The sequence below is a fragment of the Aulonocara stuartgranti genome (assembly GCF_965226115.1).
Source record: "Aulonocara stuartgranti genome assembly, chromosome: 8".
Taxonomy (NCBI): domain Eukaryota; kingdom Metazoa; phylum Chordata; class Actinopteri; order Cichliformes; family Cichlidae; genus Aulonocara; species Aulonocara stuartgranti.
Genome location: NC_138959.1, coordinates 20,962,157 through 20,989,750, shown reverse-complemented (window position 1 = coordinate 20,989,750; position 27,594 = coordinate 20,962,157). Strand labels below are relative to the sequence as shown.

The 27,594-nt window shown below is 39.8% G+C and overlaps 1 protein-coding gene and 4 long non-coding RNA genes across 5 annotated transcripts; 3 read left to right on the top strand and 2 right to left on the bottom strand.

Moving 5' to 3' along the window:
• Positions 1-563: 563 nt before the first annotated feature.
• On the top strand, positions 564-2,189 carry LOC309713212. The gene is made up of 2 exons (XR_014278517.1): positions 564-1,036; positions 1,419-2,189. It is a non-coding gene; the product is annotated as an uncharacterized lncRNA (long non-coding RNA).
• Positions 2,190-9,640: 7,451 nt separating this feature from the next.
• Positions 9,641-11,266, bottom strand: LOC309712377. The gene is made up of 2 exons (XR_014278280.1): positions 10,794-11,266; positions 9,641-10,411 (listed from the first exon to the last, which is right to left on the bottom strand). It is a non-coding gene; the product is annotated as an uncharacterized lncRNA (long non-coding RNA).
• Positions 11,267-12,325: 1,059 nt separating this feature from the next.
• LOC309712261 (phospholipase A and acyltransferase 3-like) lies at positions 12,326-17,989 on the bottom strand. The gene is made up of 5 exons (XM_082542923.1): positions 17,937-17,989; positions 16,030-16,103; positions 15,797-15,896; positions 15,291-15,556; positions 12,326-13,059 (listed from the first exon to the last, which is right to left on the bottom strand). Exons 2-5 carry the CDS (start codon positions 16,042-16,044, stop codon positions 12,955-12,957), a joined length of 486 nt encoding a protein of 161 aa, XP_082399049.1. The 5' UTR covers positions 16,045-16,103; positions 17,937-17,989; the 3' UTR covers positions 12,326-12,954.
• Positions 17,990-18,790: 801 nt separating this feature from the next.
• LOC309712907 lies at positions 18,791-19,456 on the top strand. The gene is made up of 3 exons (XR_014278451.1): positions 18,791-18,870; positions 19,009-19,108; positions 19,316-19,456. It is a non-coding gene; the product is annotated as an uncharacterized lncRNA (long non-coding RNA).
• Positions 19,457-26,038: 6,582 nt separating this feature from the next.
• Positions 26,039-26,751, top strand: LOC309712906. The gene is made up of 3 exons (XR_014278450.1): positions 26,039-26,202; positions 26,341-26,440; positions 26,648-26,751. It is a non-coding gene; the product is annotated as an uncharacterized lncRNA (long non-coding RNA).
• The last annotated feature ends 843 nt before the right edge of the window (positions 26,752-27,594 follow it).

Here is a 27,594-nt window from a genome sequence, read left to right as displayed (position 1 = left end):
GTGTGCGTGCGCCCGCGCGCGCCCGAGGCTGTGTGTCTGGGCGCGCGGGGGCGCGCCCGTGTCTCCGGACCGTGCTCTCTCGGGCTCCGTGCTCATGTGTTTAAAAATGTATTAAACCATATTAAAATTGTTTAGTTAAACTTGTGCTTTTGTAACGTTCAGTGTGGCCACAAACACATGCTGCATGCCTTGGGGGAAAACTTTATTTAGATTTATATGCATTTGTAGATTTAGAATAAAACTCATACTCAGAAAAAACTCGCGATCCCCTAACCCTCCTTAGATACATAAGCAGGGAAAACTCCTTAAAAAACCCTCCGCGATTTCTCCAAAACCCTACAATAACTTGTTAGGGTACCCCCTCTATTCCCAAAACCTTATATTCGATAACAGGGAAAATCCTGAAAAAATCCTTAGTCTTTTTTCTCAAATTCAGCGCCCCGCGGCTCCCTTCATGCTCAGCCAAACAAAGCCAAAACTCCTTTAAAAAAAATTCTCCGCGATTTCTCCAAAACCCTACAATAACTTGTTAGCTACCCCTCTATTCCCAAAAAATAGCGCTATAATCCAAAAACATTGGGAAAGCTCCTTACTCTTTTTTCTTCAAAAACTTGCCTCTTGCTAGCTACCTCTAAAATTCTACGCAGAGTCTAAGTTCTACCTCGCTCTTAATCGCACCGACCCGCAACAGCTTCCAGAGCATAATTTGTCCTGCTTGTTCGCTCCCCGCTCTGCTCCCTAATGCGCTGCTTACCTCGTTTGAAAATTCCCCCCTTAGACCAACTCCGCCTCACTGCGCCCCGCTGCCAATCACATAACTATTGCACCGCTCCCTTCGCACCCCGGTTAGCCAATCCGCTCCAGGTCCGATTTTTATGATCTCCCGCTCAGGTTAAGACTATCTTCGAACCCCCAGAAGACATCTCACTTCAGACGTATCAACAACTGGAACCGCTCAGACTGCTTGCGAGTTCGCATAGGGAGCGGCCGATTTCAACAGCAACTTGCGTCTCTTTCCTTATCCGCATATCATTCGGTAAGTGTTAATCTTCCTCTCTAACTACATTTTTGCATTTTCCTTTTTACCATTCTGTCAATCCTTTCATTTAAAAAAATAAATAAATATCACAATGGTTTGTAACAGGTACAATACACCATCCATCCATCCATTCGCCTCCACTTATCCTTTTCTCAGGCTCGCGCGGTGCGCTGGAGCCTATCCCACGTACAATACACTTTAAAATATATATAAGCTCCACTTTTAACTCCCGTAAAAGTTTATACATTACATGTCTACATCACCTATCATGGCCTCATCGGGTATCTCATATCATCTTGTTATTGTTATGTTATGCTCCTTTGATATTTTGCTAGTTTGCGTGTTTTAAAACTCTTTTTGTTTTTCTTTATATTTTTAGACCCAGATGTGTTAACCTGATCCCTGCGAAACACCAGCTCTGCGTGGATTTTGACCGCGAGTGACCGGATGTTGTTTCCGGCCTGAGGTTGCCTGAAATGCCTTGAGGCTCGTTTGAAAGATTGCGCCCGAGACCAACTCCGCCTCCAAGGCATGCCTACCTTTAGCTGCCACCAGTGAGATATCAGAGCCGGGCTCCACATATCCAATCAGGAGCACGAGCAAGACAGCTTTTGCAGACTCTCCAGAAATATACAAGTCCTTACCAACTGCTCTGCAACCCAGTGTTTCTGGTCCCCTCACTAACATCGCTTTTTGAGATATTTTTTATGAACCACCAAAAAAGCAATTTTACCCCACAGACTGGGTCTGAGGGCAGCAGCGGGGACAAATGATTGTAATGAAGCGATGGACATTTCAAGGCTGGTCTTGCATAATCGTGAGTTATTATGTCATATGGTGATAAGTACATAGTTTTGCAAGAGGCATACAAGCACTGTGGAAAAAGTAATCATAAAACTGTTTTTGTGAACACCCTACGTTATGCTTTAAAAAATGTGATACATGTAATGTGATCATCAAAGAACATGATTTTTTAAAAAAAAAACAACTTTTATTCTTATGCTTTTAAAGTATGTCAGATTATCTTAAAACACTTATTTGTATGTTATAATGTTTTTCTTACACCATGTGTAATTTTTATAGACACCTTATTCATTGTATCAATGTGTAATTATGTATCTTTGATAAATAAATAAAATATTTAATCTTGTATTTGTGTACTTTCTGGTGATTCAATAAAAAATTAGTCACATATCGCTCTGATAAACACAGATGGCTGAAAGAAATGTTTGATGGAACAAAGGAAACAAGTGTCTTGCTGCTAAACTTTTAAGTCACCATGGTTTAAATGAGAAAGTCTGTATGTAAAACATGAAAAACTCCATATCAGTGATATCTACAAAGGTGTACTCATTTCTTTGTAATGGTACTTTACTGTTCCAATGAAACAAAAAGAAAATCTCATTTTTAAAGTACATTTTTCGGCCACCCTGACCTATTTTCAGGGGCAAGAATGTTGATGTTAGACTGTGTTTTAAATCAGGTTGTGATCTTAAACTAACTATCACAGCACTGATTTCAGTTGTAATGTCAATTAGAATCCCAATTTGGCTTTTCTCCAGTCAGTGTTATGGTGAAATTTAACTTGTTCTTTTGTGTAATTGCACATGGCCCAGCAAAGGACCCCTTAGTAAACTGTACAGCATAAGTTTTCAATTCACTTTTGTCAGAAAACTTCACAGTATGAGAAGTTACAGCACAGTTTCTCCAAACGTGTGGTTCTTTTTCAGCCAGCGTGCTTTTAGAGCATCTACATTAGCTCATGTAGTAAAAGTACAATCAGTAAGTGTACTTTAACATTTGAGATTCCGAGTCACTCTTGCTTAGATCATGTGAACTATATCATGAACCTTTTTTTGTATAATGCATCAAACGTGTTCAAATCAGTTTATTTTCAATTTATTTTAACTAATCTAGAGACAAGCAACTCCTTTTTAGCTTCTGTTATGTATTTACCTCTCTCACCTTAATCTAGATGTTAGTGTTCTCAGAGTTAACATGTCTCATGTTGCCATGTTGTATTTCTAATACCCAGCCTCAGTGTTCGCCCTGTTGACCCTCAAATCCAAACACCAATGATCTAGATATTCACAAAATTCATAAGGAGATTCTTAAGGTCTTAAGTTTTGTTGTTTTTATGTTTTACAAAAAAAAACTTCACATTTTTTATATTTTTAAACGAAAGTGACATGCAAGGATATTTTTCTTTAGTGATGTTGCTTCAGCAATCTCAAATACTAATTATTCTGGGAATTTTTATGGTCAAACTATGTGATTTTCCAAATGTGTGTGTGTGGAGTAAAATGACCTTGTTCTTATGATGTTGTCACCGTGAATCATTTAGGATTAACAACACAAATTGTATCGATAGCAGAAACAGTCTTATAACTTATAATTCTCACACGTTACCGCTAGTTTTACAAACGCAGTCTTCTTCAGCTCTGTTTATGTAGCTTTTATGAAACTGATTTTCCATAGTACAAGTAGAATTTAATTTTTCTTTGCTCTCCAGTATAAATGCAATAATTTGCAGGCTTTTTACTGAAACTCTCACAATGCAACACTCAATGCTCAGAGCTTCATATATCAACAGCTCTGAAAATATCTTCTTTTTTAAAGTAATGTAGGACAGGATCTCTCACTCTCTGTGTCTCAAAAAAAACCCAACTAAACTGGCAATCACCACTAAACAAATGAAAGTAGTTTATGGCTTTTTTATCAGCTGCATTTCTTTCATTTATGTATTGATCCCATTGTTTATTGGTAATGCTTTTAGGTCACTGTTTTAGCATGTCTGCCTCACACTCCATTTAAACAGTTTAACAGATAGTGGGGTCTGGTAAGGAAGTTGGGGGGAAGCAGACAACTCCACAGGAAGAGTCTTTTTGTCTTTTCTCCACTGTAAAAGATAGCAAGGCAGTGTGAAACTTTCTTTGCGGGAAAGACAAAACTGAGAGCCATGCTAGGCTCAGTGAGAGACTCTGCTCACCCCTCTGCCCCAGCGATGGCAGTCCCTCACCAAGCTTGATTTCTGTTCTTTGTCTTGATTAAAGAATGTTAGCTACCGCTCATCGCTTGTCTGCAGGCTTTATTAAATGGAAAACTTCCACAACAACCTCTAAACAGTGGTTTATGGCTTTTTGTCACCTGCAACACCATGTAACACTTGGATGTTAGATTCTTTTACCAGTCAGTGTTGTTAGCCCCAACCCCCAGGCTCCAGCTGTCTGAGCTCTAACCCTGGCTGCCAAATGTCCCCCTGAGGCCTTTGTGCCTTTTACCACCAGACTAAGTTTGTAGTCCTATCTACTAATATTATTTTATTTTTTTATTATAGCACAAGGTTCAGTTAGGTTACTACTTTGACTTCCTCAATTTGAGCACATTTCTGACCCGATACTTTATCAAGCTTTTACTCGAGTGTTTTTGACACTAGCAGCTGTACTTCTACTTAAGTGAAAATTGCCTGCAATTTTGCCACCTCAGTTGCCACTTTTCTGGAGTTTGTACACTTTTTATATTGAAACGTTCAACGTTTTACGTGTTATCCTTGATCACAGTTCTAAACAAGTTAACTTTCTTCACTTCAAAGTAACCCAAAAAAAGAAACTATATGTCCAGTTCTCTTTACTCCAAACCTGGTTTAAGGCTATGCTGTTGTTGTGATATGGCCATACAAATAATATTAAGTTTAATTAATCTTAAAAAAAAATGGCTGCTTCATGGCTACCTGTTCAGAGAATTTGCAGACTTTTATGGAAACTGTCACAATGTAACACTCTCACTGTCAAAACATGGTTGATCCATGTTTCTATGAACACTGATTAATTTATCAACAGCTCTGAAAATCCTTTTTTTTAAAGTAAAGCAGAACAGGATCTCTGTATCTCTAAAAATCCCAACAAAACTGGCAATCACCTCTAAACAAATGGAAGTAGTTTATGGATCTTTATCACCTGCAACACCATGTAACACCTAGATGTTAGACTCTTTTACCATCACATTTGCAAGGGTTTATGTGTTATCCTTGATCACAGTTCTAAATAAGTTAACTTTGCTTGACATAAAAGTAGCCCAAAGAAGACAAATATATGTCCAGTTCTTTTTTACTCCAAACCTACTGATCGGAAAACATTATGTGATGCTGGAAGTTTTCATCCTATCCATCTGCAAAACAAGTTTACCTGTAAGCCAACACATTAGACGTAAGCAAATTTGTGAAATTCCTGAACAATGTGCTTTGTGGAGTAGCAGTAGTACTAGAACTAGTACTAGTAGTCCTAGTATTCTGCAGCAACCAGGCTTCAAGAGTGATCACTCTTCTGGCTTTCAAATGGTGAAAACATGTCACAGTCTTAACCGCAAATCAGAAATGTTGGTAAATTTAAAAAGGAATTTAAACGTCAGCTTTGACATAGACACAGACTTTATTAATGCCACACTCAGGAAATTCACATGTTACACATGATTTAGCTCACCTGCTAAATCCCCAGAGCAATAACCCCATCAGCACCATTAGCCTGAGTGTTGATCCTCCAGGTGAGTGAGTGGAGTTGTGTGTGTGTGTGTGTGTGTGTGTGTGTGTGTGTACTATTTATTTTTATTTTTTGTATTTTGTAATGAATCTCTAATTCACTTTTTCTTGTTGGCCTTGTTGTGTGTACCTCACAAGTCAAATTATACATTGTGATGGAGCAGTCACAATACACCCGCACGAGACACAGTTTGATTTTTCTAACACAGAGTTTGTATGAAGTTCACTTTATCAGCTGAAAAATATTAAAGCCAGAACTTACAAGATCAAAAACCTTTTACTTCATGTACAGGGTTTCCAAAAAAGTTTTATTTCAGGTATATAAACCATTACATTTGATTCAAGTAAAACAAATAATTACATTGATTCTTGTAAAGAGTTTCCAAAAAGGTTTTGACTGGCAACAACGCTCACCTGCTAAATCCAACAGAACACCACTGGGACATTATGTTTCACTCCATCTGACTGTGCAGGAGCTCAGTGTTGGGTATGGTAAATGGTCTGTTTCATATTTAGTGCTTTTAGACTCTTCCTGGTTGTTGATGTTTGTTTCTAAAGATGTTGTTGATGAGACTTTGCAGAAAGCAGCTTCACCTCTGATCACTCACACACACACACACACACACACACACACACACACACACACACACACACACACACACAACTCCACTCACTCACCTGGAGGATCAACACTCAGGCTAATGGTGCTGATGGGGTTATTGCTCTGGGGATTTAGCAGGTGAGCTAAATCATGTGTAACATGTGAATTTCCTGAGTGTGGCATTAATAAAGTCTGTGTCTATGTCAAAGCTGACGTTTAAATTCCTTTTTAAATTTACCAACATTTCTGATTTGCGGTTAAGACTGTGACATGTTTTCACCATTTGAAAGCCAGAAGAGTGATCACTCTTGAAGCCTGGTTGCTGCAGAATACTAGGACTACTAGTACTAGTTCTAGTACTACTGCTACTCCACAAAGCACATTGTTCAGGAATTTCACAAATTTGCTTACGTCTAATGTGTTGGCTTACAGGTAAACTTGTTTTGCAGATGGATAGGATGAAAACTTCCAGCATCACATAATGTTTTCCGATCAGTAGGTTTGGAGTAAAAAAGAACTGGACATATATTTGTCTTCTTTGGGCTACTTTTATGTCAAGCAAAGTTAACTTATTTAGAACTGTGATCAAGGATAACACATAAACCCTTGCAAATGTGATGGTAAAAGAGTCTAACATCTAGGTGTTACATGGTGTTGCAGGTGATAAAGATCCATAAACTACTTCCATTTGTTTAGAGGTGATTGCCAGTTTTGTTGGGATTTTTAGAGATACAGAGATCCTGTTCTGCTTTACTTTAAAAAAAAGGATTTTCAGAGCTGTTGATAAATTAATCAGTGTTCATAGAAACATGGATCAACCATGTTTTGACAGTGAGAGTGTTACATTGTGACAGTTTCCATAAAAGTCTGCAAATTCTCTGAACAGGTAGCCATGAAGCAGCCATTTTTTTTTAAGATTAATTAAACTTAATATTATTTGTATGGCCATATCACAACAACAGCATAGCCTTAAACCAGGTTTGGAGTAAAGAGAACTGGACATATAGTTTCTTTTTTTGGGTTACTTTGAAGTGAAGAAAGTTAACTTGTTTAGAACTGTGATCAAGGATAACACGTAAAACGTTGAACGTTTCAATATAAAAAGTGTACAAACTCCAGAAAAGTGGCAACTGAGGTGGCAAAATTGCAGGCAATTTTCACTTAAGTAGAAGTACAGCTGCTAGTGTCAAAAACACTCGAGTAAAAGCTTGATAAAGTATCGGGTCAGAAATGTGCTCAAATTGAGGAAGTCAAAGTAGTAACCTAACTGAACCTTGTGCTATAATAAAAAAATAAAATAATATTAGTAGATAGGACTACAAACTTAGTCTGGTGGTAAAAGGCACAAAGGCCTCAGGGGGACATTTGGCAGCCAGGGTTAGAGCTCAGACAGCTGGAGCCTGGGGGTTGGGGCTAACAACACTGACTGGTAAAAGAATCTAACATCCAAGTGTTACATGGTGTTGCAGGTGACAAAAAGCCATAAACCACTGTTTAGAGGTTGTTGTGGAAGTTTTCCATTTAATAAAGCCTGCAGACAAGCGATGAGCGGTAGCTAACATTCTTTAATCAAGACAAAGAACAGAAATCAAGCTTGGTGAGGGACTGCCATCGCTGGGGCAGAGGGGTGAGCAGAGTCTCTCACTGAGCCTAGCATGGCTCTCAGTTTTGTCTTTCCCGCAAAGAAAGTTTCACACTGCCTTGCTATCTTTTACAGTGGAGAAAAGACAAAAAGACTCTTCCTGTGGAGTTGTCTGCTTCCCCCCAACTTCCTTACCAGACCCCACTATCTGTTAAACTGTTTAAATGGAGTGTGAGGCAGACATGCTAAAACAGTGACCTAAAAGCATTACCAATAAACAATGGGATCAATACATAAATGAAAGAAATGCAGCTGATAAAAAAGCCATAAACTACTTTCATTTGTTTAGTGGTGATTGCCAGTTTAGTTGGGTTTTTTTTGAGACACAGAGAGTGAGAGATCCTGTCCTACATTACTTTAAAAAAGAAGATATTTTCAGAGCTGTTGATATATGAAGCTCTGAGCATTGAGTGTTGCATTGTGAGAGTTTCAGTAAAAAGCCTGCAAATTATTGCATTTATACTGGAGAGCAAAGAAAAATTAAATTCTACTTGTACTATGGAAAATCAGTTTCATAAAAGCTACATAAACAGAGCTGAAGAAGACTGCGTTTGTAAAACTAGCGGTAACGTGTGAGAATTATAAGTTATAAGACTGTTTCTGCTATCGATACAATTTGTGTTGTTAATCCTAAATGATTCACGGTGACAACATCATAAGAACAAGGTCATTTTACTCCACACACACACATTTGGAAAATCACATAGTTTGACCATAAAAATTCCCAGAATAATTAGTATTTGAGATTGCTGAAGCAACATCACTAAAGAAAAATATCCTTGCATGTCACTTTCGTTTAAAAATATAAAAAATGTGAAGTTTTTTTTTGTAAAACATAAAAACAACAAAACTTAAGACCTTAAGAATCTCCTTATGAATTTTGTGAATATCTAGATCATTGGTGTTTGGATTTGAGGGTCAACAGGGCGAACACTGAGGCTGGGTATTAGAAATACAACATGGCAACATGAGACATGTTAACTCTGAGAACACTAACATCTAGATTAAGGTGAGAGAGGTAAATACATAACAGAAGCTAAAAAGGAGTTGCTTGTCTCTAGATTAGTTAAAATAAATTGAAAATAAACTGATTTGAACACGTTTGATGCATTATACAAAAAAAGGTTCATGATATAGTTCACATGATCTAAGCAAGAGTGACTCGGAATCTCAAATGTTAAAGTACACTTACTGATTGTACTTTTACTACATGAGCTAATGTAGATGCTCTAAAAGCACGCTGGCTGAAAAAGAACCACACGTTTGGAGAAACTGTGCTGTAACTTCTCATACTGTGAAGTTTTCTGACAAAAGTGAATTGAAAACTTATGCTGTACAGTTTACTAAGGGGTCCTTTGCTGGGCCATGTGCAATTACACAAAAGAACAAGTTAAATTTCACCATAACACTGACTGGAGAAAAGCCAAATTGGGATTCTAATTGACATTACAACTGAAATCAGTGCTGTGATAGTTAGTTTAAGATCACAACCTGATTTAAAACACAGTCTAACATCAACATTCTTGCCCCTGAAAATAGGTCAGGGTGGCCGAAAAATGTACTTTAAAAATGAGATTTTCTTTTTGTTTCATTGGAACAGTAAAGTACCATTACAAAGAAATGAGTACACCTTTGTAGATATCACTGATATGGAGTTTTTCATGTTTTACATACAGACTTTCTCATTTAAACCATGGTGACTTAAAAGTTTAGCAGCAAGACACTTGTTTCCTTTGTTCCATCAAACATTTCTTTCAGCCATCTGTGTTTATCAGAGCGATATGTGACTAATTTTTTATTGAATCACCAGAAAGTACACAAATACAAGATTAAATATTTTATTTATTTATCAAAGATACATAATTACACATTGATACAATGAATAAGGTGTCTATAAAAATTACACATGGTGTAAGAAAAACATTATAACATACAAATAAGTGTTTTAAGATAATCTGACATACTTTAAAAGCATAAGAATAAAAGTTGTTTTTTTTTTAAAAAATCATGTTCTTTGATGATCACATTACATGTATCACATTTTTTAAAGCATAACGTAGGGTGTTCACAAAAACAGTTTTATGATTACTTTTTCCACAGTGCTTGTATGCCTCTTGCAAAACTATGTACTTATCACCATATGACATAATAACTCACGATTATGCAAGACCAGCCTTGAAATGTCCATCGCTTCATTACAATCATTTGTCCCCGCTGCTGCCCTCAGACCCAGTCTGTGGGGTAAAATTGCTTTTTTGGTGGTTCATAAAAAATATCTCAAAAAGCGATGTTAGTGAGGGGACCAGAAACACTGGGTTGCAGAGCAGTTGGTAAGGACTTGTATATTTCTGGAGAGTCTGCAAAAGCTGTCTTGCTCGTGCTCCTGATTGGATATGTGGAGCCCGGCTCTGATATCTCACTGGTGGCAGCTAAAGGTAGGCATGCCTTGGAGGCGGAGTTGGTCTCGGGCGCAATCTTTCAAACGAGCCTCAAGGCATTTCAGGCAACCTCAGGCCGGAAACAACATCCGGTCACTCGCGGTCAAAATCCACGCAGAGCTGGTGTTTCGCAGGGATCAGGTTAACACATCTGGGTCTAAAAATATAAAGAAAAACAAAAAGAGTTTTAAAACACGCAAACTAGCAAAATATCAAAGGAGCATAACATAACAATAACAAGATGATATGAGATACCCGATGAGGCCATGATAGGTGATGTAGACATGTAATGTATAAACTTTTACGGGAGTTAAAAGTGGAGCTTATATATATTTTAAAGTGTATTGTACGTGGGATAGGCTCCAGCGCACCGCGCGAGCCTGAGAAAAGGATAAGTGGAGGCGAATGGATGGATGGATGGTGTATTGTACCTGTTACAAACCATTGTGATATTTATTTATTTTTTTAAATGAAAGGATTGACAGAATGGTAAAAAGGAAAATGCAAAAATGTAGTTAGAGAGGAAGATTAACACTTACCGAATGATATGCGGATAAGGAAAGAGACGCAAGTTGCTGTTGAAATCGGCCGCTCCCTATGCGAACTCGCAAGCAGTCTGAGCGGTTCCAGTTGTTGATACGTCTGAAGTGAGATGTCTTCTGGGGGTTCGAAGATAGTCTTAACCTGAGCGGGAGATCATAAAAATCGGACCTGGAGCGGATTGGCTAACCGGGGTGCGAAGGGAGCGGTGCAATAGTTATGTGATTGGCAGCGGGGCGCAGTGAGGCGGAGTTGGTCTAAGGGGGGAATTTTCAAACGAGGTAAGCAGCGCATTAGGGAGCAGAGCGGGGAGCGAACAAGCAGGACAAATTATGCTCTGGAAGCTGTTGCGGGTCGGTGCGATTAAGAGCGAGGTAGAACTTAGACTCTGCGTAGAATTTTAGAGGTAGCTAGCAAGAGGCAAGTTTTTGAAGAAAAAAGAGTAAGGAGCTTTCCCAATGTTTTTGGATTATAGCGCTATTTTTTGGGAATAGAGGGGTAGCTAACAAGTTATTGTAGGGTTTTGGAGAAATCGCGGAGAATTTTTTTTAAAGGAGTTTTGGCTTTGTTTGGCTGAGCATGAAGGGAGCCGCGGGGCGCTGAATTTGAGAAAAAAGACTAAGGATTTTTTCAGGATTTTCCCTGTTATCGAATATAAGGTTTTGGGAATAGAGGGGGTACCCTAACAAGTTATTGTAGGGTTTTGGAGAAATCGCGGAGGGTTTTTTAAGGAGTTTTCCCTGCTTATGTATCTAAGGAGGGTTAGGGGATCGCGAGTTTTTTCTGAGTATGAGTTTTATTCTAAATCTACAAATGCATATAAATCTAAATAAAGTTTTCCCCCAAGGCATGCAGCATGTGTTTGTGGCCACACTGAACGTTACAAAAGCACAAGTTTAACTAAACAATTTTAATATGGTTTAATACATTTTTAAACACATGAGCACGGAGCCCGAGAGAGCACGGTCCGGAGACACGGGCGCGCCCCCGCGCGCCCAGACACACAGCCTCGGGCGCGCGCGGGCGCGCGCACACACACACACACACACTGACCCGCCACCAGATGGCGTTTTTTGAGCATAAAAAAAAATAAAAATTTAATTGCTTAAAGAAATAAAAGAATGCTATTTTGATATATAAGAAACTTTCTAAATAATCAACTATATTTTTATGAATATCATATTTTTATGAATATCATATTTTTATGAATATCATATTTTTATTACTTAATTACTTCCTACTTCCGGAGCTCATGAATAATTTAATTACTTCCGGACTTCCGGAGCTCATGAATAATTAATGAGCTCCGGAAGTAACCTGTCACTTTTTTTGACGAAAGGGGTATAATATCACTCTCTCAACTCTTTTCCCCTTTTCAAATATTATTGATAAATTAAACATTTGCACTTCTCGGGAAATTCTTTCAGTGTAGGAATTTTGCAGAGGGTTCGCTAATGAAGGGAGTTTGACTGAATAAAAAACAGACTGACATCCAAAGAACCCAAATTATTCTTTATTTAAATCATTCAGGAATAATGATGTCAGAGGAAGACTAAATATATCAGTTGCATCATGGTAAGCATTGGGGGGGAAACAGTAGGAACATTCATGCAGAAACAGCAGGTGAAGACACAAATATCAAATATTTGCTTGTTGTTTTTTTTATTAACATTTATATGATTGACTTTACTTGGGCACTTGGATATTTAATAGTGTGGTAATGATGACCACATTAAGTGTTATTTAGGCTATTTTTTAGTTTTCAGACTGTAGTGCCTTTTCAGAGCACACAGCAACATTTAAATGTATGAATTTATTATTAGAAAAGGCAGTGTTGTTACAGAGAGGCTGATCAGTGTAAACATGCAGCCTTACATTGTATTTAAAACCAAAAAAGAAGAATGGAATGTCAGAGCTGAAGGTGAGGACACAAGGAAGGAATCACCCACATGATTTCCATAACAAATATTTCTGATGTATTTTAAATAAAACTTAGAACAAATTATGGGAAGTTGGCTGAGAAATCAGCCTGCTTGGCATTAAAAATGGACAGGGACAGATTAGAGTAAAAAGATCAGATTAGGTTTGTGATTTCTTTGTGATCAGTAAGTCAAAATGATTTTCCGAGTTAGTCTTTACTTTTTTTGCTTTAAGTTCCAGTTAGTTTGTGTTGGCTTTAACTGCAGCTCGTGCCAAAGCACTAAGACCAATAACCAGACTCCCCAAAATACCAGCTGTTGCTGCTGCTTCATCTACCTTCTGCACCTGTAAGGGAAACATAATTGCTTTAGTTTGGGTCCCACGAACATAATCAGAGGCATTTAAACTCTATTCATATTTTTTAGAATAATGCATTTTTACACTATTTTGAACTCCTTAAGTTAACACAAGAATTTACATTTATAACCCAGCAAACATGGGAAACATTAGGATTGTATCTCCAGTCCAAAATCATTCAGTATGATGACAGAAACGGCATCATAGATGCATTTTTTTTATATACACAGTGGTTCAGGCACACAGTCTTTTACAAAACAAGAATTACTAATGAGATTATTGCTATTGTAGCAAAATTAATATTATATATTCATGTTGCTTTGTTAATCACTGTTAGTAGCCAGTCACATTATATGGTGCTACTATAAATAGTAGCTGCCATATGAGCATCTCTGACCTGTTGCAGTACACATCCAAACCTTCGGAGTGTCTTCCGTAGCTGTTACAGGTAGGAGTCACGTACATGTCGCTGCTGCCTCGGCCTGAATTGGCTCCACTTTTGTTTATTGTGTTACTCCTGTTTTTGCAGAGATTACCTACGGACTGTTTCCTCTGAAGCCTTCTACCGATTGCTGGTATGTTTTTATTTTGTATGCTGTATGCTTATTATTTTACCTGGTAGTAAACAGGTATTTATAGGTTGTAGCTGCAGAAGCCTCCTATTGACCCCTTTGCTTGTCAATTGGGCAACGCCGTTTGAATAGTATGTAATTTTCATTTGTTGCGATCTTAGCATTACTTCTGTCATAATTGTCTTTTTGCTACTTTTATGATGCATTACAGGAAGTCTGGGCCTGAGTGGGTGGCTGATAGCTTTATAGTGGGGCTGCTCCTGCTTCTCTCGGCTACGTTTACAGAAGTGCTGCTGATTTGCCATTTTGCATCCACTTTTGGGTTTTTTTTGTTGAAGTTTTTAAGCTTTTCCTTGTTGCCTTATTTGGCCCTCTTGTTTGCTTTGCCTGCAACGCTCTGGTTCTTAGAATAGCATTTGAGCCGTCTGTGCAATATATGAAAGACTGTTAATGTGCATTTTAATGCATTCAATTCCCAGAGGAACCCACCCGAGGGATTAATAAAGTTTTATCTTATCTTATCTTATCTTATCTTATCTTATCTTATCTTATCTTATCTTATCTTATCTTATCTTATTTATAACAGTTGTATGTTTAACAATTCGTAATAGTACTATGAAGTTATCTGCTCTAAACTGACAATTTAATTTATTTTGTTTGTACATTTGGTTTTTGAATGTTTGATTTGTAGATCCTAATTTTTATGTTACACCACTGGGAGGAGGCCCGTTGTCTAGCTGCAGATCACCAGTGTGTTTCTGCAGCAGGGTTAACCACAGCAGTGGGTCTGGGTTTTGTTTTGGATATGTTAAGAACTTGTGTTTCATTTATTCATAAGCAGATCGCCTAAAGTGGAGGTGACTGGGTGGTGGGAGCTTCTGTGTGCAGTGAATATTTATGCGCCCCTGGTTTGAGCTGCACCATAGTGTGAGCGTTGCATGTATGAGTTTCTGATTTTCTGGACCTGTCCTCATCTGGCATCCGTTTCATCTACTGGTAAACCACAGGTCTGAATTTTACAGTACATGAACGACTGATTCATCGGCTCTTTTATGAGACATTTGTTAATAGCTGTCAATAAATTGTTTGTTTTATCTTGAACCTCATCTCTGTCTCATGCCTAATAGACCAAAGTGTCTTCTTGATAATTAGCATAGTTTCAAACTAAATATTGTCTGGGTGAAATTCCCAGGGTGGCGTTGTCAGCTTTTCCCTTTAATTGTAAAGAGCTTTTGAGCTTCCACTTGCTGCACTGCCATTTTCAGTGTGTGCGTGCAACATCATTGGTTATTTGGTCTTTTACTTATCATTCCCACCACTTTGTGCTGCCACAGTATTAGGAAAGCAAAAGGTTTTTTGTTTGTTTGTTTGTGTGTTTAATTTCTTTTTGTGTTTTTTTTAACAGTAACACTTGATTTACAACAGCATGTAGCTGTTCAGTAAACTGGTTGTGTTCTTCCTTTGAAATATGCCCCCAAACTATAAATATGCAACCCTGATTCACACCAGTAAAATTCAAACTGAGTTGCTGAGTTTGTGCTGACCTTTGCGAGTGGCATTGCAGACCTACATCTGAAATCATAGTATTGTCATTTTGTGCTTGTGCTCTATCAGACCTGTAAAAAGGACAGAGGCAGTTCAACCCACCTGCTGAGACATGGCTACACCGTAACGCATCTCATTGGCAAAGTGTTCACAGTTACTCTCTTTGAGGTTGTACTTCCGCACTTTGCCAACCGATGCAAGGGCATCCTTCACAATCTCCTTAGCTGGACGGGGTTTATACTTCACATCCAAACTGTTCTTGACTTGCCACTTGGCCTTTCCAGCTACAGACTCCAGCTTCTCCTTCATCACACGGCCCTCCACAGTTTGGGAAGACACTGCCTTGGAGGCTGGACTAAGGTCTGCAGCTTTAAGGTCAAAAATATCAAAGAGGAAAAAACTGGATCATTTGCAGACAGTTTATATACTAAAAATCCCATCAGATTTTTCTCTTTAGTACGGTAATTTAACTAGTTTGTACTAAACAAGAAGCTACTGTCTGAAAACTGCATGTCAAATACGGGCTGTCAGATAAATTACATTTTCTTCCACTCAGAGTAAGAATATGTATGGAGGAGTAAGGTGAGTCAGCTGTGTGAAAGACTTACCTGGCCCTCCAAAGTGAACAACAAAGCCATCACCAACATACACAGCCCAGTGCGCATACAGGCCACGAGAGATCTCAATCAGGTCCCCGGGCTGTGGTTTCTTATCATCACAAGAAAGAAAAACTTTGACATCAATAGTTTTTTGGTAACTATTGCAGCACATTTGATGAGATGAGACTCTTTGACATAATCTAGATTCAACAGAAACGACATATTTAGTGAAATTTCCGAACCTGTACTGGTGGCATAACGGTGCTTTTCTCCTTGGACAACAGACAGATTTAATTTTCCTGATGACTCTCAGAACCTGCAAAACAAATACACAAAAATGTAAAGCAAATATAAATTTATAACTCTTTATCATCTCAAGCCAAATGCAATAATGATTCCCTCTATAATGTCATTACATTTTTCTTCACCGTGTGGTATTCACACATAATTTAGAAAATAATATACATGTGCTTTGAGTGCTCAGAGTACAAAAGCACTATATAAAAACCATTCCATTAAATTTATTCTTTGTAATAATTAAGCATGTTGTGCTAAGGTGTAGATTACATCTTCAACAACAACTCAGTTCAGTGTTAAGGTCCATCCATCGTAATACATAAGCTCTGTAAAGCTTTCCTTTCTTAAAAGTTATATTTACTTTGTCATTTATATATCATTCACATGCTGTTGAAATATGCTGCATCATAAACAGGAGTTTTTCTAAAACAGGTAACTTTCATGAAAGTTTTCACAATCTACACACTTCAACCCACTAAAAGTGGTGAAACTCCATCATGGCATCATGGAACGAGTCTTCATTCTGACTTTCATCACAGTTTAGGTTACACAGATTCTTTAATGGGTTATTATTCTCCAATATATTAAAAAGTTATGAACCTATTGAGGTCATGAACTGGAGCCATAGATGACTAAAATGAACCTGAAGAATCATGAGCTGCAAAAAATGTTTGACATGCAAATACTTCAAAACTATTCACAAAAACAAGTCCACAGAAGTGGAACAGGTTTTCTTTAGCTTGCAGAACTGCATTGCTGGCACGCTACACATATGACAAACTGTACTATTATCTAAATAATGTTTTAGTATGAAGTAGGTAAAATGTACTGAAATATACTGAACATGAATCTTTTTGCTGTGCTTCATGTCTATAAACTGGACGACATTCCTAACTCTACCTCATCTATGAATTTATTGCGTCCTGATGACTGAAGTAAAATCCTGTCTTGGATTAATGCTGAGAGACTAAATGGCTCCAACAAATGTAAATCTTTATTGAAGGTTCCCACTGGCAGCAGATATTTGCATGAGCTGAAGCGCTATGAAGAGGAAGTTCTTGCGGTCAGCAACTGGTGTAACCCACCTGCAGATCTCATAACTTTGTTAGCATCATTTTAGTTTCCGTGTCAGAACATGTTTGTCTGACAATGCAAGCGCATTCTTTATAATACATCAATAAAATCTATAAAAAGTTCTGAGACAAAGCTGCATAACAAGTTGCTACCTTACAGTTATTACTGCATCACAAAGTCAAAGTATAGTTTAGTCATTTACAATAAATAGGTGTGGTTTTCTTTAACTGTCTGCAGAAGCCTGTAGTGTAAAGATCACTATGATGACAGATTTGTTACTGAGTGTGTTGGGCTGTAACTACAGCAACATACACAGTGTGTTTTAGACATACAATTATCTGTTTAACTCTGATGTGCTATACTTACTAACATCTCTAATTGTTAAACTTGTTGTGCTTTTTATAAAAACTAAAACAAAACCTGCAAACACCACAAACACTTTCTCTAACAAAGATTCAGCTCGGCTGCTACAGGGTCATACAAAGGAAATTTTCAATAACTCAAACAGTAACTCAACACATCTGCCCAACAGAGACAAATCTAATGTTAACAATTTTATATAGTTGTTGTGTTTTCAAAGTCTGGACTGTCAGGACGCCAAACACCCACTAACCCACTGCACTATGTCTGTGAAGGTTCTCAGTCATCCAGGTCATCGTAGTCAAAGGAGCTTGCAAAGAAAAGCGTCTGGACTTCTTTAACGCCCACTCACATCCTGGGCCATCTGATCTCAGGAATTCGCATGATAAGGTAGGGCCAGGTTTCACAATGAACACACCCGAAACTCTGGCTGATTGGGGCCCACACTCAGTTTCACACCTTGGCTCAGGCGATTAGAGGATCATCAGGGGGTCCTTTTGTCCCTCTGTGGGGGGTTACTCCCACTAGGTTTATATCTGGGACTCTCCACCATTTGACCTTAGAACTGACGAAGCTTCTCGGATGAGAGGTGAAACGTCTTCAAGTAACTTAAAGAAGTCCAGACGCTTTTCTTTGCAAGCTCCTTTGACAACACACTGCACTGCACCGTCCACTGATACACTGGGCCACTTTAACATAATCTGGTGTTTGCTTTGCTGTTTTTATGATGAGCTGCTGAATTTGAGGTATTGTAATAAAATTATGGTTACTTAATATTGTTATATACATGAAAATGCTATTGTATTAGTTTTTATATCAAATTAGTTTTTACAAGTGTTTACTTCTTATCATCTCTTTATTCATTCTTTCTAAAATCTGATGGAAATATTTGTTCTTATGCATTACATATAAAAGTATGCAAAATTATATAATAAATTGTATAACAACTACCCTTTAACTTTGTTATAACTTGAAAGAAAGTTCGTATATGTGACTAATGTTCCTGGTTTAAACACTAAAGGCATAAAATCATCCATTTAAGTTAAATGCTGATTATCTGAAATAAAACACAAAGTTGTTCCACTTCACTTTATACAATAATAACAGACTGCATTAACCATATTTTATGAATTAAGATCATATGTTTGCTTACCTATTGAAGTATGATTTGTCCGCACACAGATGACTAAAGGGAAAGTGTAATGAACCGCTGATCTGTACCATAAGTCATCCTTGCGGGGGTTGTCGGAACTGTATGCGCAGTTGCACTAAGGACAGATGTGATCAGAGGCATGCCCCGTAACGCGTATAGAGCAGTCTGTCGCGGCAGGAATAAGTTGTACAAAGTCCATGTAAGTTACGATAATACTTTGATAAGTATGATAAGTGTGTTTCTAATGTAAGGTATGTTGCTGCGTTTGTATTGTGAGCTATCTGAAAACCCTTTTATTCTTTATTTACGTTACTTACATCCATGTGCTATTTTTTAGCTAGACATGTGTGTCATGCAAGCTAGCAGCACCCCATGAGAAACGGGCCGAAGTGTTTAAGTGTTTACCGGAGTTTTGCACCCTTGGCAAGCGGACTGAGGTATGTGATGAGAGATGATCTGTTGTTATATTTTATTTAACTGAACTGTGTAATCCCTTGATGCTGTTTGAAGTAACCCCTTTTGTTTTATTTAATCTGTGACTGTATATCTCAGAATTACTTGTTTGAACTTGCCTGAATTAACTTAAGCTCATTGTTATAGTTCAAAGGGTACTGTACGGGTATCAATTTTTTCTTATTTTATAGTTTTCACGGTGCTCAACGTCCAGAGAATGAGCCGTGTGTGGTGAGGAAATAAATGGCTGCACCCGTTAGAGACTCTTCTGTCGTTCTTGATGCCAAGGGCTGCTACAGTGAAAACTCATCGCTGCCTTGCAGCCATCTACACTCATCTACACTCATCTTATTCTTTCGTCGAACTGTGAGTAAAGGAGTGTATCGCATCATCTAGAGACTACTGGATCAGTAAAGGACTCAAAATAAGGACATTATAAATACAATGTCATGCACACCTTCATCTTGTAAGCTGTGTGAGCAAATGATCTTCAACATGGCAGTCTAAAGTAATGCAAGAAAGAAAGACCTCTTCTGTATTTAACACAGTAGCATGTAAAGTTGTGATGCTGAATATCCCACATTTCTTGCATCAGAATGTCTAAGACTGAATCTGGGCTTTATGCTATCAGTTGTACTTCTGTAAAAACTTAAGTGGCAAATTGTCTGATTTGAGGGCATCATCAGTATTATTTTGGTTTTGTTGCCAGTCTGTGAGGTTAAAGGTGTAAATATCTAAGTTGAGTGTTAATAAGTTTGAAACCACCACTCAACCCATTTGAGTTAAGATATATACACTTAAAAGGGCAGGTGCAACAAGCCAAAAATAAAATTAATAATAATGTTGTCCCCTGTTGAAGAAATAGACAAATCTACAGAGGCACAAGAGGCCAGGTCCAGCTCCAGAGAGCGAAGACTAACAGAAAAGGGGCAGGAGATGCATGAACAGGAGGCCAAGAAAAATGAAAGGTCATTTAGCAAGGCATATGAGTCCTGGAAGGAGTTAGCAAGAGGAGTTAGAACAAGGCTGAAAGGTTTCTGCTCAAACGAAGACCTTGTTAGAACACAAACGGACATTAAGGCTAAAGAAGCATTAATGCATGAACTGTATGAGCCTATCCGACGTAATCATACTTCTACTCCAGATGTTGTCAAGAAAATGGATGCGTGTGTTGCCCTAACAACAGAAATTTGTGATCTCATTAGTAAACGACTAGAAGATATAGATAAGACTTTTAATGACAGGCTCGAGAAGGAGCGTGTAAGGATGATATTGAGTAAGGAGGAGTATGGATCTGTTTTTGGGAAAACTGAAACAGAAACAGTTATTTCAGAGCATTCAAAGGGCTCAGATTCATACTCTGGAGACACATCTACGACTTCTAGCAAACGTGTGGATGCCGAAGCTGACCTTGCAGCTAAACTAGAACAGGCGAAGGCAATGCAACGAATACATGAACAGCAAGCCAAGTTGAGTAGCTTAGAGCATGAGTGGAAAATCAAGGAAGCACAAATGATTGCAGAAATGACAGCAAAGCTAGAGGAAGAGAGAACTAAACTGCAACAGCTACAGGCAGAAAATGAGGTAAAAGTAGCAGCAGCCAGAGTGAGAGCTTACAACAACTACGATGGATTGGAAAGCCTTAAGTATGAAGCAGATGACAAATCACAACTTGATAGCCAAATCATTGAATCTCAGAATCCATTGAATCCACAGGCTGAATCATTTCGACCTCAGTGTGCACCACCTGAGATTTTGCAAAGGCAACAGGAGGTCAGCTTAACACAGGAGCTTGCAAGCTTGTTCGTCTCCAACCGTCTGCCTGCACCTGAACCCACAGTGTTCACTGGTAACCCTTTAAAGTTTATAGACTGGAAGATATCCTTTATGGCATTGATTGGCCACAAACCCCTCCCCGCAGGCGAAAAAATGTTGTACTTGAAAAGTTATCTTGCTGGTGAGGCACGGAAGGCGGTCGAAGGATTCTTCTATCGAAACTCAGAAGATGCATATCAGGGTGCCTGGGAGATTCTTCAGGAGAGGTATGGAAGTTCATTTGTCGTCCAAAAGGCTTTCAGGGATAAACTGATGAAATGGCCAAAAATAGCTCCCAATGACCCAGTAGCCCTCAGAGAGTTTTCAGATTTCCTTCAAAGTTGTGCCGAGGCCATCCCTCATGTTAAAGGGCTGGCAATTCTAAATGATTGTGAAGAAAATCATAAACTTCTCAAAAAACTGCCCGAATGGCTGGTACGCAGATGGGGTCGTGTTGTTGTGGATGAACTAGACAGATGTCAAGAGTATCCACCATTTGCTCATTTCACCAGATTTCTACAAAGGGAAGCTAGAATAGCCTGCAACCCCATTGCTTCTCCCTTCTTATTAACCACTAAAGTTACAGATGAAAGGCTTCCTAAGAGAACCAAGGCACTCAGCACCAATGCTCAAGCTAAGCACTCTGCAGGTAAACCAGGGACCTTAATTTCAAAGCCAAGACCACCATGCTTCGTCTGCAACGATGAAACACACGGTGTCGCCAAGTGCCCAACCTTTGCCACAAGGCTTCCTGATGAAAAGAGAGCTTTCATTCGTGAAAACCGTCTTTGCTTTGGCTGTTTAAGAAAGGGTCACACTAGTAAAGAATGCAAAAGAAGGCACACATGCACTATATGTGGTCGAAATCATCCAACTTGCTTGCACATAGAGAGAATTGAGGGAGCCAGTGAAATGTTAAACAGTGATTCACCATCTGCAGGAAATGAGACAAAGGAAGTCCGCAATGTCATGTCACACACATTGACAAGATACTCCTCAGCTACGTCTAGCATTGTTCCAGTTTTTGTGTCATTGGCAGAAGACCCCCACAGTGAGATTCTCACATATGCTCTGCTCGACACACAGAGCGATTCAACTTTCATCTTGGGAGATCTGGTCTCTGCACTAAATGTGAAGACTCAGCCAGTGCAATTAAGGCTCAGTACAATGACAGCAGTAGACACAGTCATAGCTAGCAAAGTGGCTTGTGGATTGCAAGTTCGTGGGCTCCATAGTGAGTCGCATGTTCAGCTACGCCAGGCATATACAAGGGATTTCATCCCAGTCGATAAGTCTCACATTCCTACAAAGGACACCGCACTTCAGTGGCCACATCTGAGGCAACTGGCAAACAAGCTGCAGCCACTTCAAGACTGTGAAGTGGGATTGCTGATTGGCTATGATTGCCCATCAGCACTGGCCCCTCTAGAAGTCATTGTAGGGTCAGAAAACCATCCATTTGCTCAAAGAACCGTGCTTGGCTGGAGCATCATAGGATCAGCAAATCCATATCTTGATAGAAAGGAACATCAAAGCTTTGTACACAGAGTGGCAGTAAAGGAAATGCCATTGCCTCCGGTCAATGATGTGTTGAAGGTCCTAGAAATGGATTTCAGCGAAAGAAACTATCAAGATAAATATGTTTCTCAAGATGATGTTCATTTTGTAAAACTCCTCAGCAGCACAATCACAAAAAGGAAGGATGGACACTATGAGATGCCACTTCCTTTCAAGGGCAGCTCTCCACCTATGCTGCCAAACAACAAGCGACTGGCTGAAGCTCGTTTGCAACACCTCAAGAGGAAGTTAAGGTCCAACAGGCAGTACCATGACCATTACACAGCATTCATGGAGGAAACCATCAGCAAAGGTGTTGCAGAACCAGCCCCCCCAGCACATGAGGGAGAGACAATTTGGTACATCCCACATCATGGGGTGTACCATCCTAGGAAACCAGATAAACTTAGGGTGGTCTTCGACTGTTCAGCCAAGTTTCTGGGCATCTCTCTGAATGACACCTTATTGACTGGCCCTGATCTGATAAACTCTCTAGTAGGAGTTCTCTGCCGCTTTAGGAGGGAAGCAGTAGCCATCACCTGCGACATTGAAAAAATGTTCCATCAGTTCTATGTTCCACCCAACATGCGGAACTACCTGAGGTTCCTATGGTGGAAGGGCGGTCAGCTGGAAACAGAACCCCAAGAGTATAGAATGGCGGTGCACCTTTTCGGTGCTGGTTCCTCTCCAGGGTGTGCCAATTTCGGCCTTAAATATCTTGCACAGCAATGCGAAGCCGATTATCCTTCGGCTGCTGCTTTCATTGAAAATAACTTTTACGTTGATGATGGACTGACTAGCGTCCCATCAGTCACAGAAGCTACAGACCTGATTATCAATGCACAGCACCTGTGTAAGACTGGAGGTTTACACTTGCACAAATTTAACTCGAACAAGGTGGAGGCGCTATGTGGTGTTGCGCCTTCAGAAAGGGCAGTAACCACCGGACCTCTCAACCTTAGCCTGGATTCAACAGCGGAGGGTCACGTACTTGGCATTCAGTGGTCAATAGAAAGTGACACCTTCAGCTTCAACATTGACAAAAGGGACCAACCCTCAACTCGTCGTGGTATCCTGTCCGCTGTCTCCTCCCTCTACGACCCTCTGGGTCTTGTAGCTCCCTTTATCCTGAGTGGTAAATGTATTCTCCAGGAGCTGTGTCGCATGGGCGTAGGTTGGGATGATCAGCTTCCCGATAGCCTACATGCACGGTGGGAGCAATGGAAAAGGGATCTACACAGGCTAAAGGAAATAGCGATACCCAGATGCTACCATCCTCCAGACTTTGGCAACATAGTGAGGGTGGAACTGCATCACTTTTCAGATGCCAGTAACATAGGTTATGGTGCATGTTCCTACCTCAGATACAAGAATGGAAAGGATGAAGTACACTGTAGCCTTGTGTTAGCCAAAGCAAGAGTCGCACCAACAAAGCTCATGAGCATCCCAAGGCTGGAGCTTTCGGCTGCAGTAATCTCCGCAAGGCTAAGCGTCATGTTAAAAACAGAGCTCGGCATGCAGATTGACGAGGAATTCTTTTGGACTGATTCCCAAGTTGTATTGGCCTACATCAGCAATGAGGCACGGCGATTCCATGTGTTTGTCGCAAATCGTGTTCAGCTAATCCGAGAAACCACAAACCCTGCTCAGTGGCACTATGTGGATACGGCAGAAAACCCAGCTGACCACGCTTCGAGAGGTCTATGTGCAGGGGACATTCTGTCAACGAACTGGTTATCGGGTCCTAAATTTCTATGGAAACCTGAGATACACCCAACACTACATTTTTCACCAGATTTGCTAGTCTGTGACCCTGAAGTTAAATCGGTGAAAACCTTTGCCACCCATGCCAATGAGCAAAATGACATTCTGAACCGTCTAAGCCGCTTTTCCAGCTGGACAACGCTCATCAGAGTAGTTGCAAGAATTAAGAGACTAGGCATGAAGTCAGATCGTGTCAGTAGCATTGTGACGGTAGAGGAAAGGAGAAAAGCTTGTGAACTAGTAATCAGTCTGGTTCAGCGACAAGCCTTTTTGCAAGACATAAAGACACTTCAGAAGGGCAACTCTCTTCCATGCTCTAGCCCCCTAAGTTGTCTTGATCCCATCTTAGATGAAGGACTTCTTCGTGTAGGTGGAAGACTGACAAAGGCAACGCTCAGTCGAGAACTAAAACACCCGGTTATCCTTCCAAAGGAAAGTCACATTACAAGACTAATACTGTCTCATTACCATGCCACCATCTGTCATCAGGGTCGCAGTCAAACCCTAGCAGAACTCAGAGCAAATGGGTTTTGGGTGCTTGGGGGAAGCAAAGCAGTTGCCAAGTTAATACATAAATGTGTGCAATGTCGAAAACTTCGGCGCCCCACCGAGGAGCAACGCATGGCAGAGCTCCCGAAAGAAAGGACTGAAGCCTCCGCTCCTTTCTCGTACTCTGGTATGGATTGCTTTGGTCCATTTTCCATCAAGCGGGGCCGTAAGGAGTACAAAAGGTATGGGCTTATCTTTACATGCCTGTCTTCACGTGCTGTTCATATCGAGATGCTAGAAGACCTATCAACAGATGCATTCATCAATGCCCTTAGATGCTTCATCAGCCTCAGAGGAGCTGTTTGCCAACTCCGCTGTGACCAAGGCACAAACTTTGTAGGAGCCAGAAATGAGTTCAGAGAGGCTCTCAAACAATGTGACATGCAGGCACTGGAGGCTTTCCTGGCAGACAAACAGTGTGAGTTTGTTTTCAATGCTCCTTCTGCAAGTCATGCTGGTGGCATCTGGGAACGCCAAATTAGGACCATTCGTAATGTGCTAAATGCCACTACTGCTCAGTGTGCAGGAAGACTAGACGATGCCTCTCTTAGAACTTTGTTTTATGAGGCCATGGCTATTGTAAATAGCCGCCCCTTGACTGTGGGCAGTATCTGTGACCCAAAGGCACCTGAACCTCTTACTCCGAACCATCTTATACTGATGAAGTCCAAAGTTGCTCTACCACCACCTGGGAAATTTGTGAGAGAAGACTTGTATGCAGCGAAGAGGTGGCGTAGAGTACAATACTTAACTGAGCAGTTCTGGGGTAGGTGGAAAAGAGAATACCTCATGAATGTCTCCACAAGACAGAAGTGGCACAAAACCCGCCGTAATCTAAAAGTGAATGACATTGTTATCATCAAGGAAGATATGTTACCAAGGTGTCAGTGGCAACTGGGGCGTATCGTTGAAACTATCGAAGGCGATGATGGTTTAGTCCGTCGGGTCAAAGTTCAAGTAGGAGTCCAAAGTCAGACCAAGAAACAGGACCGTGCTTTCAAGCCCCCCATCATCGAGCGGCCTATTCAAAAACTGGTGGTTCTTGTTGAAAGAGAATAATAACAACCATGTTATTATCTGAGAGGAACTGACATACTGACATAAACAATGTAACAGTCCAGGTGGCACCTGCTCTATGATGTTTGTACACCTGTATATTGGTTGAAGTGGTCTCATTTTGTTGTTGTTCAAATCATGTATGATTAGCTAGTTTGTAAATCATTGCATGATTGGTGGGAGTGTAATGAACCGCTGATCTGTACCATAAGTCATCCTTGCGGGGGTTGTCGGAACTGTATGCGCAGTCGCACTAAGGACAGATGTGATCAGAGGCATGCCCCGTAACGCGTATAGAGCAGTCTGTCGCGGCAGGAATAAGTTGTACAAAGTCCATGTAAGTTACGATAATACTTTGATAAGTATGATAAGTGTGTTTCTAATGTAAGGTATGTTGCTGCGTTTGTATTGTGAGCTATCTGAAAACCCTTTTATTCTTTATTTACGTTACTTACATCCATGTGCTATTTTTTAGCTAGACATGTGTGTCATGCAAGCTAGCAGCACCCCATGAGAAACGGGCCGAAGTGTTTAAGTGTTTACCGGAGTTTTGCACCCTTGGCAAGCGGACTGAGGTATGTGATGAGAGATGATCTGTTGTTATATTTTATTTAACTGAACTGTGTAATCCCTTGATGCTGTTTGAAGTAACCCCTTTTGTTTTATTTAATCTGTGACTGTATATCTCAGAATTACTTGTTTGAACTTGCCTGAATTAACTTAAGCTCATTGTTATAGTTCAAAGGGTACTGTACGGGTATCAATTTTTTCTTATTTTATAGTTTTCACGGTGCTCAACGTCCAGAGAATGAGCCGTGTGTGGTGAGGAAATAAATGGCTGCACCCGTTAGAGACTCTTCTGTCGTTCTTGATGCCAAGGGCTGCTACAGAAAGTAAAGATTCTTGAGTGGCTAAAAAGGGAGGTGGGTGGGGAAACAGGATGTGTTTCAGGAAGTGGTGCAGGTGTTCTTTAGCTTTCAGAAGAGCTTCCAGTCAAACTGCATTGCTGGTATGGTATACAAACAATTTGCCACTTTTTTCTTTGTTGAATGGAAATAACTTTTCAGTATGAAGTGGCTAAAAATGTAAAGCAAGTACCTAAAATCTGAACATGATATGAATCATATAATTCTGTAGCTTCTTCTATCATGTGCTTTGGTACATGACCACAAATCTTTGAATCTTTGAGCACCATATCAGATCTATCACCAAATCTGCATATTTCACCTCTTCAGTATCTCAACTGTCATCAGTGAATTTGTCATGTCCTTTATTACTCTAATTAAATCACACCCTGGATTCTAGTAAAGTGCTGCTGCCAAGATTCCCACACACATGAAATCCTGCAATCAGCCTCTGACTCCCAGTAAAATTTTCAAAAAGATTTTACTGCGAGTCACCAAATCTGCATATTATTTCAGAGGGAGAGAGAAGAAAGAGCTAACTTCACTGACAGATGGAGAAAGATAAGAAAGAGGACAGGAGAGGAAGAAGAGAGCTTAGATTTAAAGGGAAGGACTGCTCATTTAAAGCTTACATGTAAGTCCTCATGTTTTTAAATCTCTTTCAACTTATGATGATACCCTGAAAGAGCCGTGCTGCCTGTTTTCCAGCGAGATATTTCAAAGTATGTATTTAAGTTGTGCATACACAACACTGACTGTTTCTAAAGCCAGTAAAGCAGACTAAATGATTTGATGTTCAACTGTTAAGGTTGGTCATGTGGCCT

What these genes read in the sequence shown, in the direction of transcription:
- LOC309712261 (XM_082542923.1), bottom strand. An exon ending in TGTTCACTTTGGAGGGCCAG is followed by an intron (nt 15,557 to 15,796) that starts GTAAGTCTTTCA and finishes TTGACCTTAAAG; the next exon opens with CTGCAGACCTTAGTCCAGCC. An exon ending in GTGTAGCCATGTCTCAGCAG is followed by an intron (nt 13,060 to 15,290) that starts GTGGGTTGAACT and finishes TTTCCCTTACAG; the next exon opens with GTGCAGAAGGTAGATGAAGC.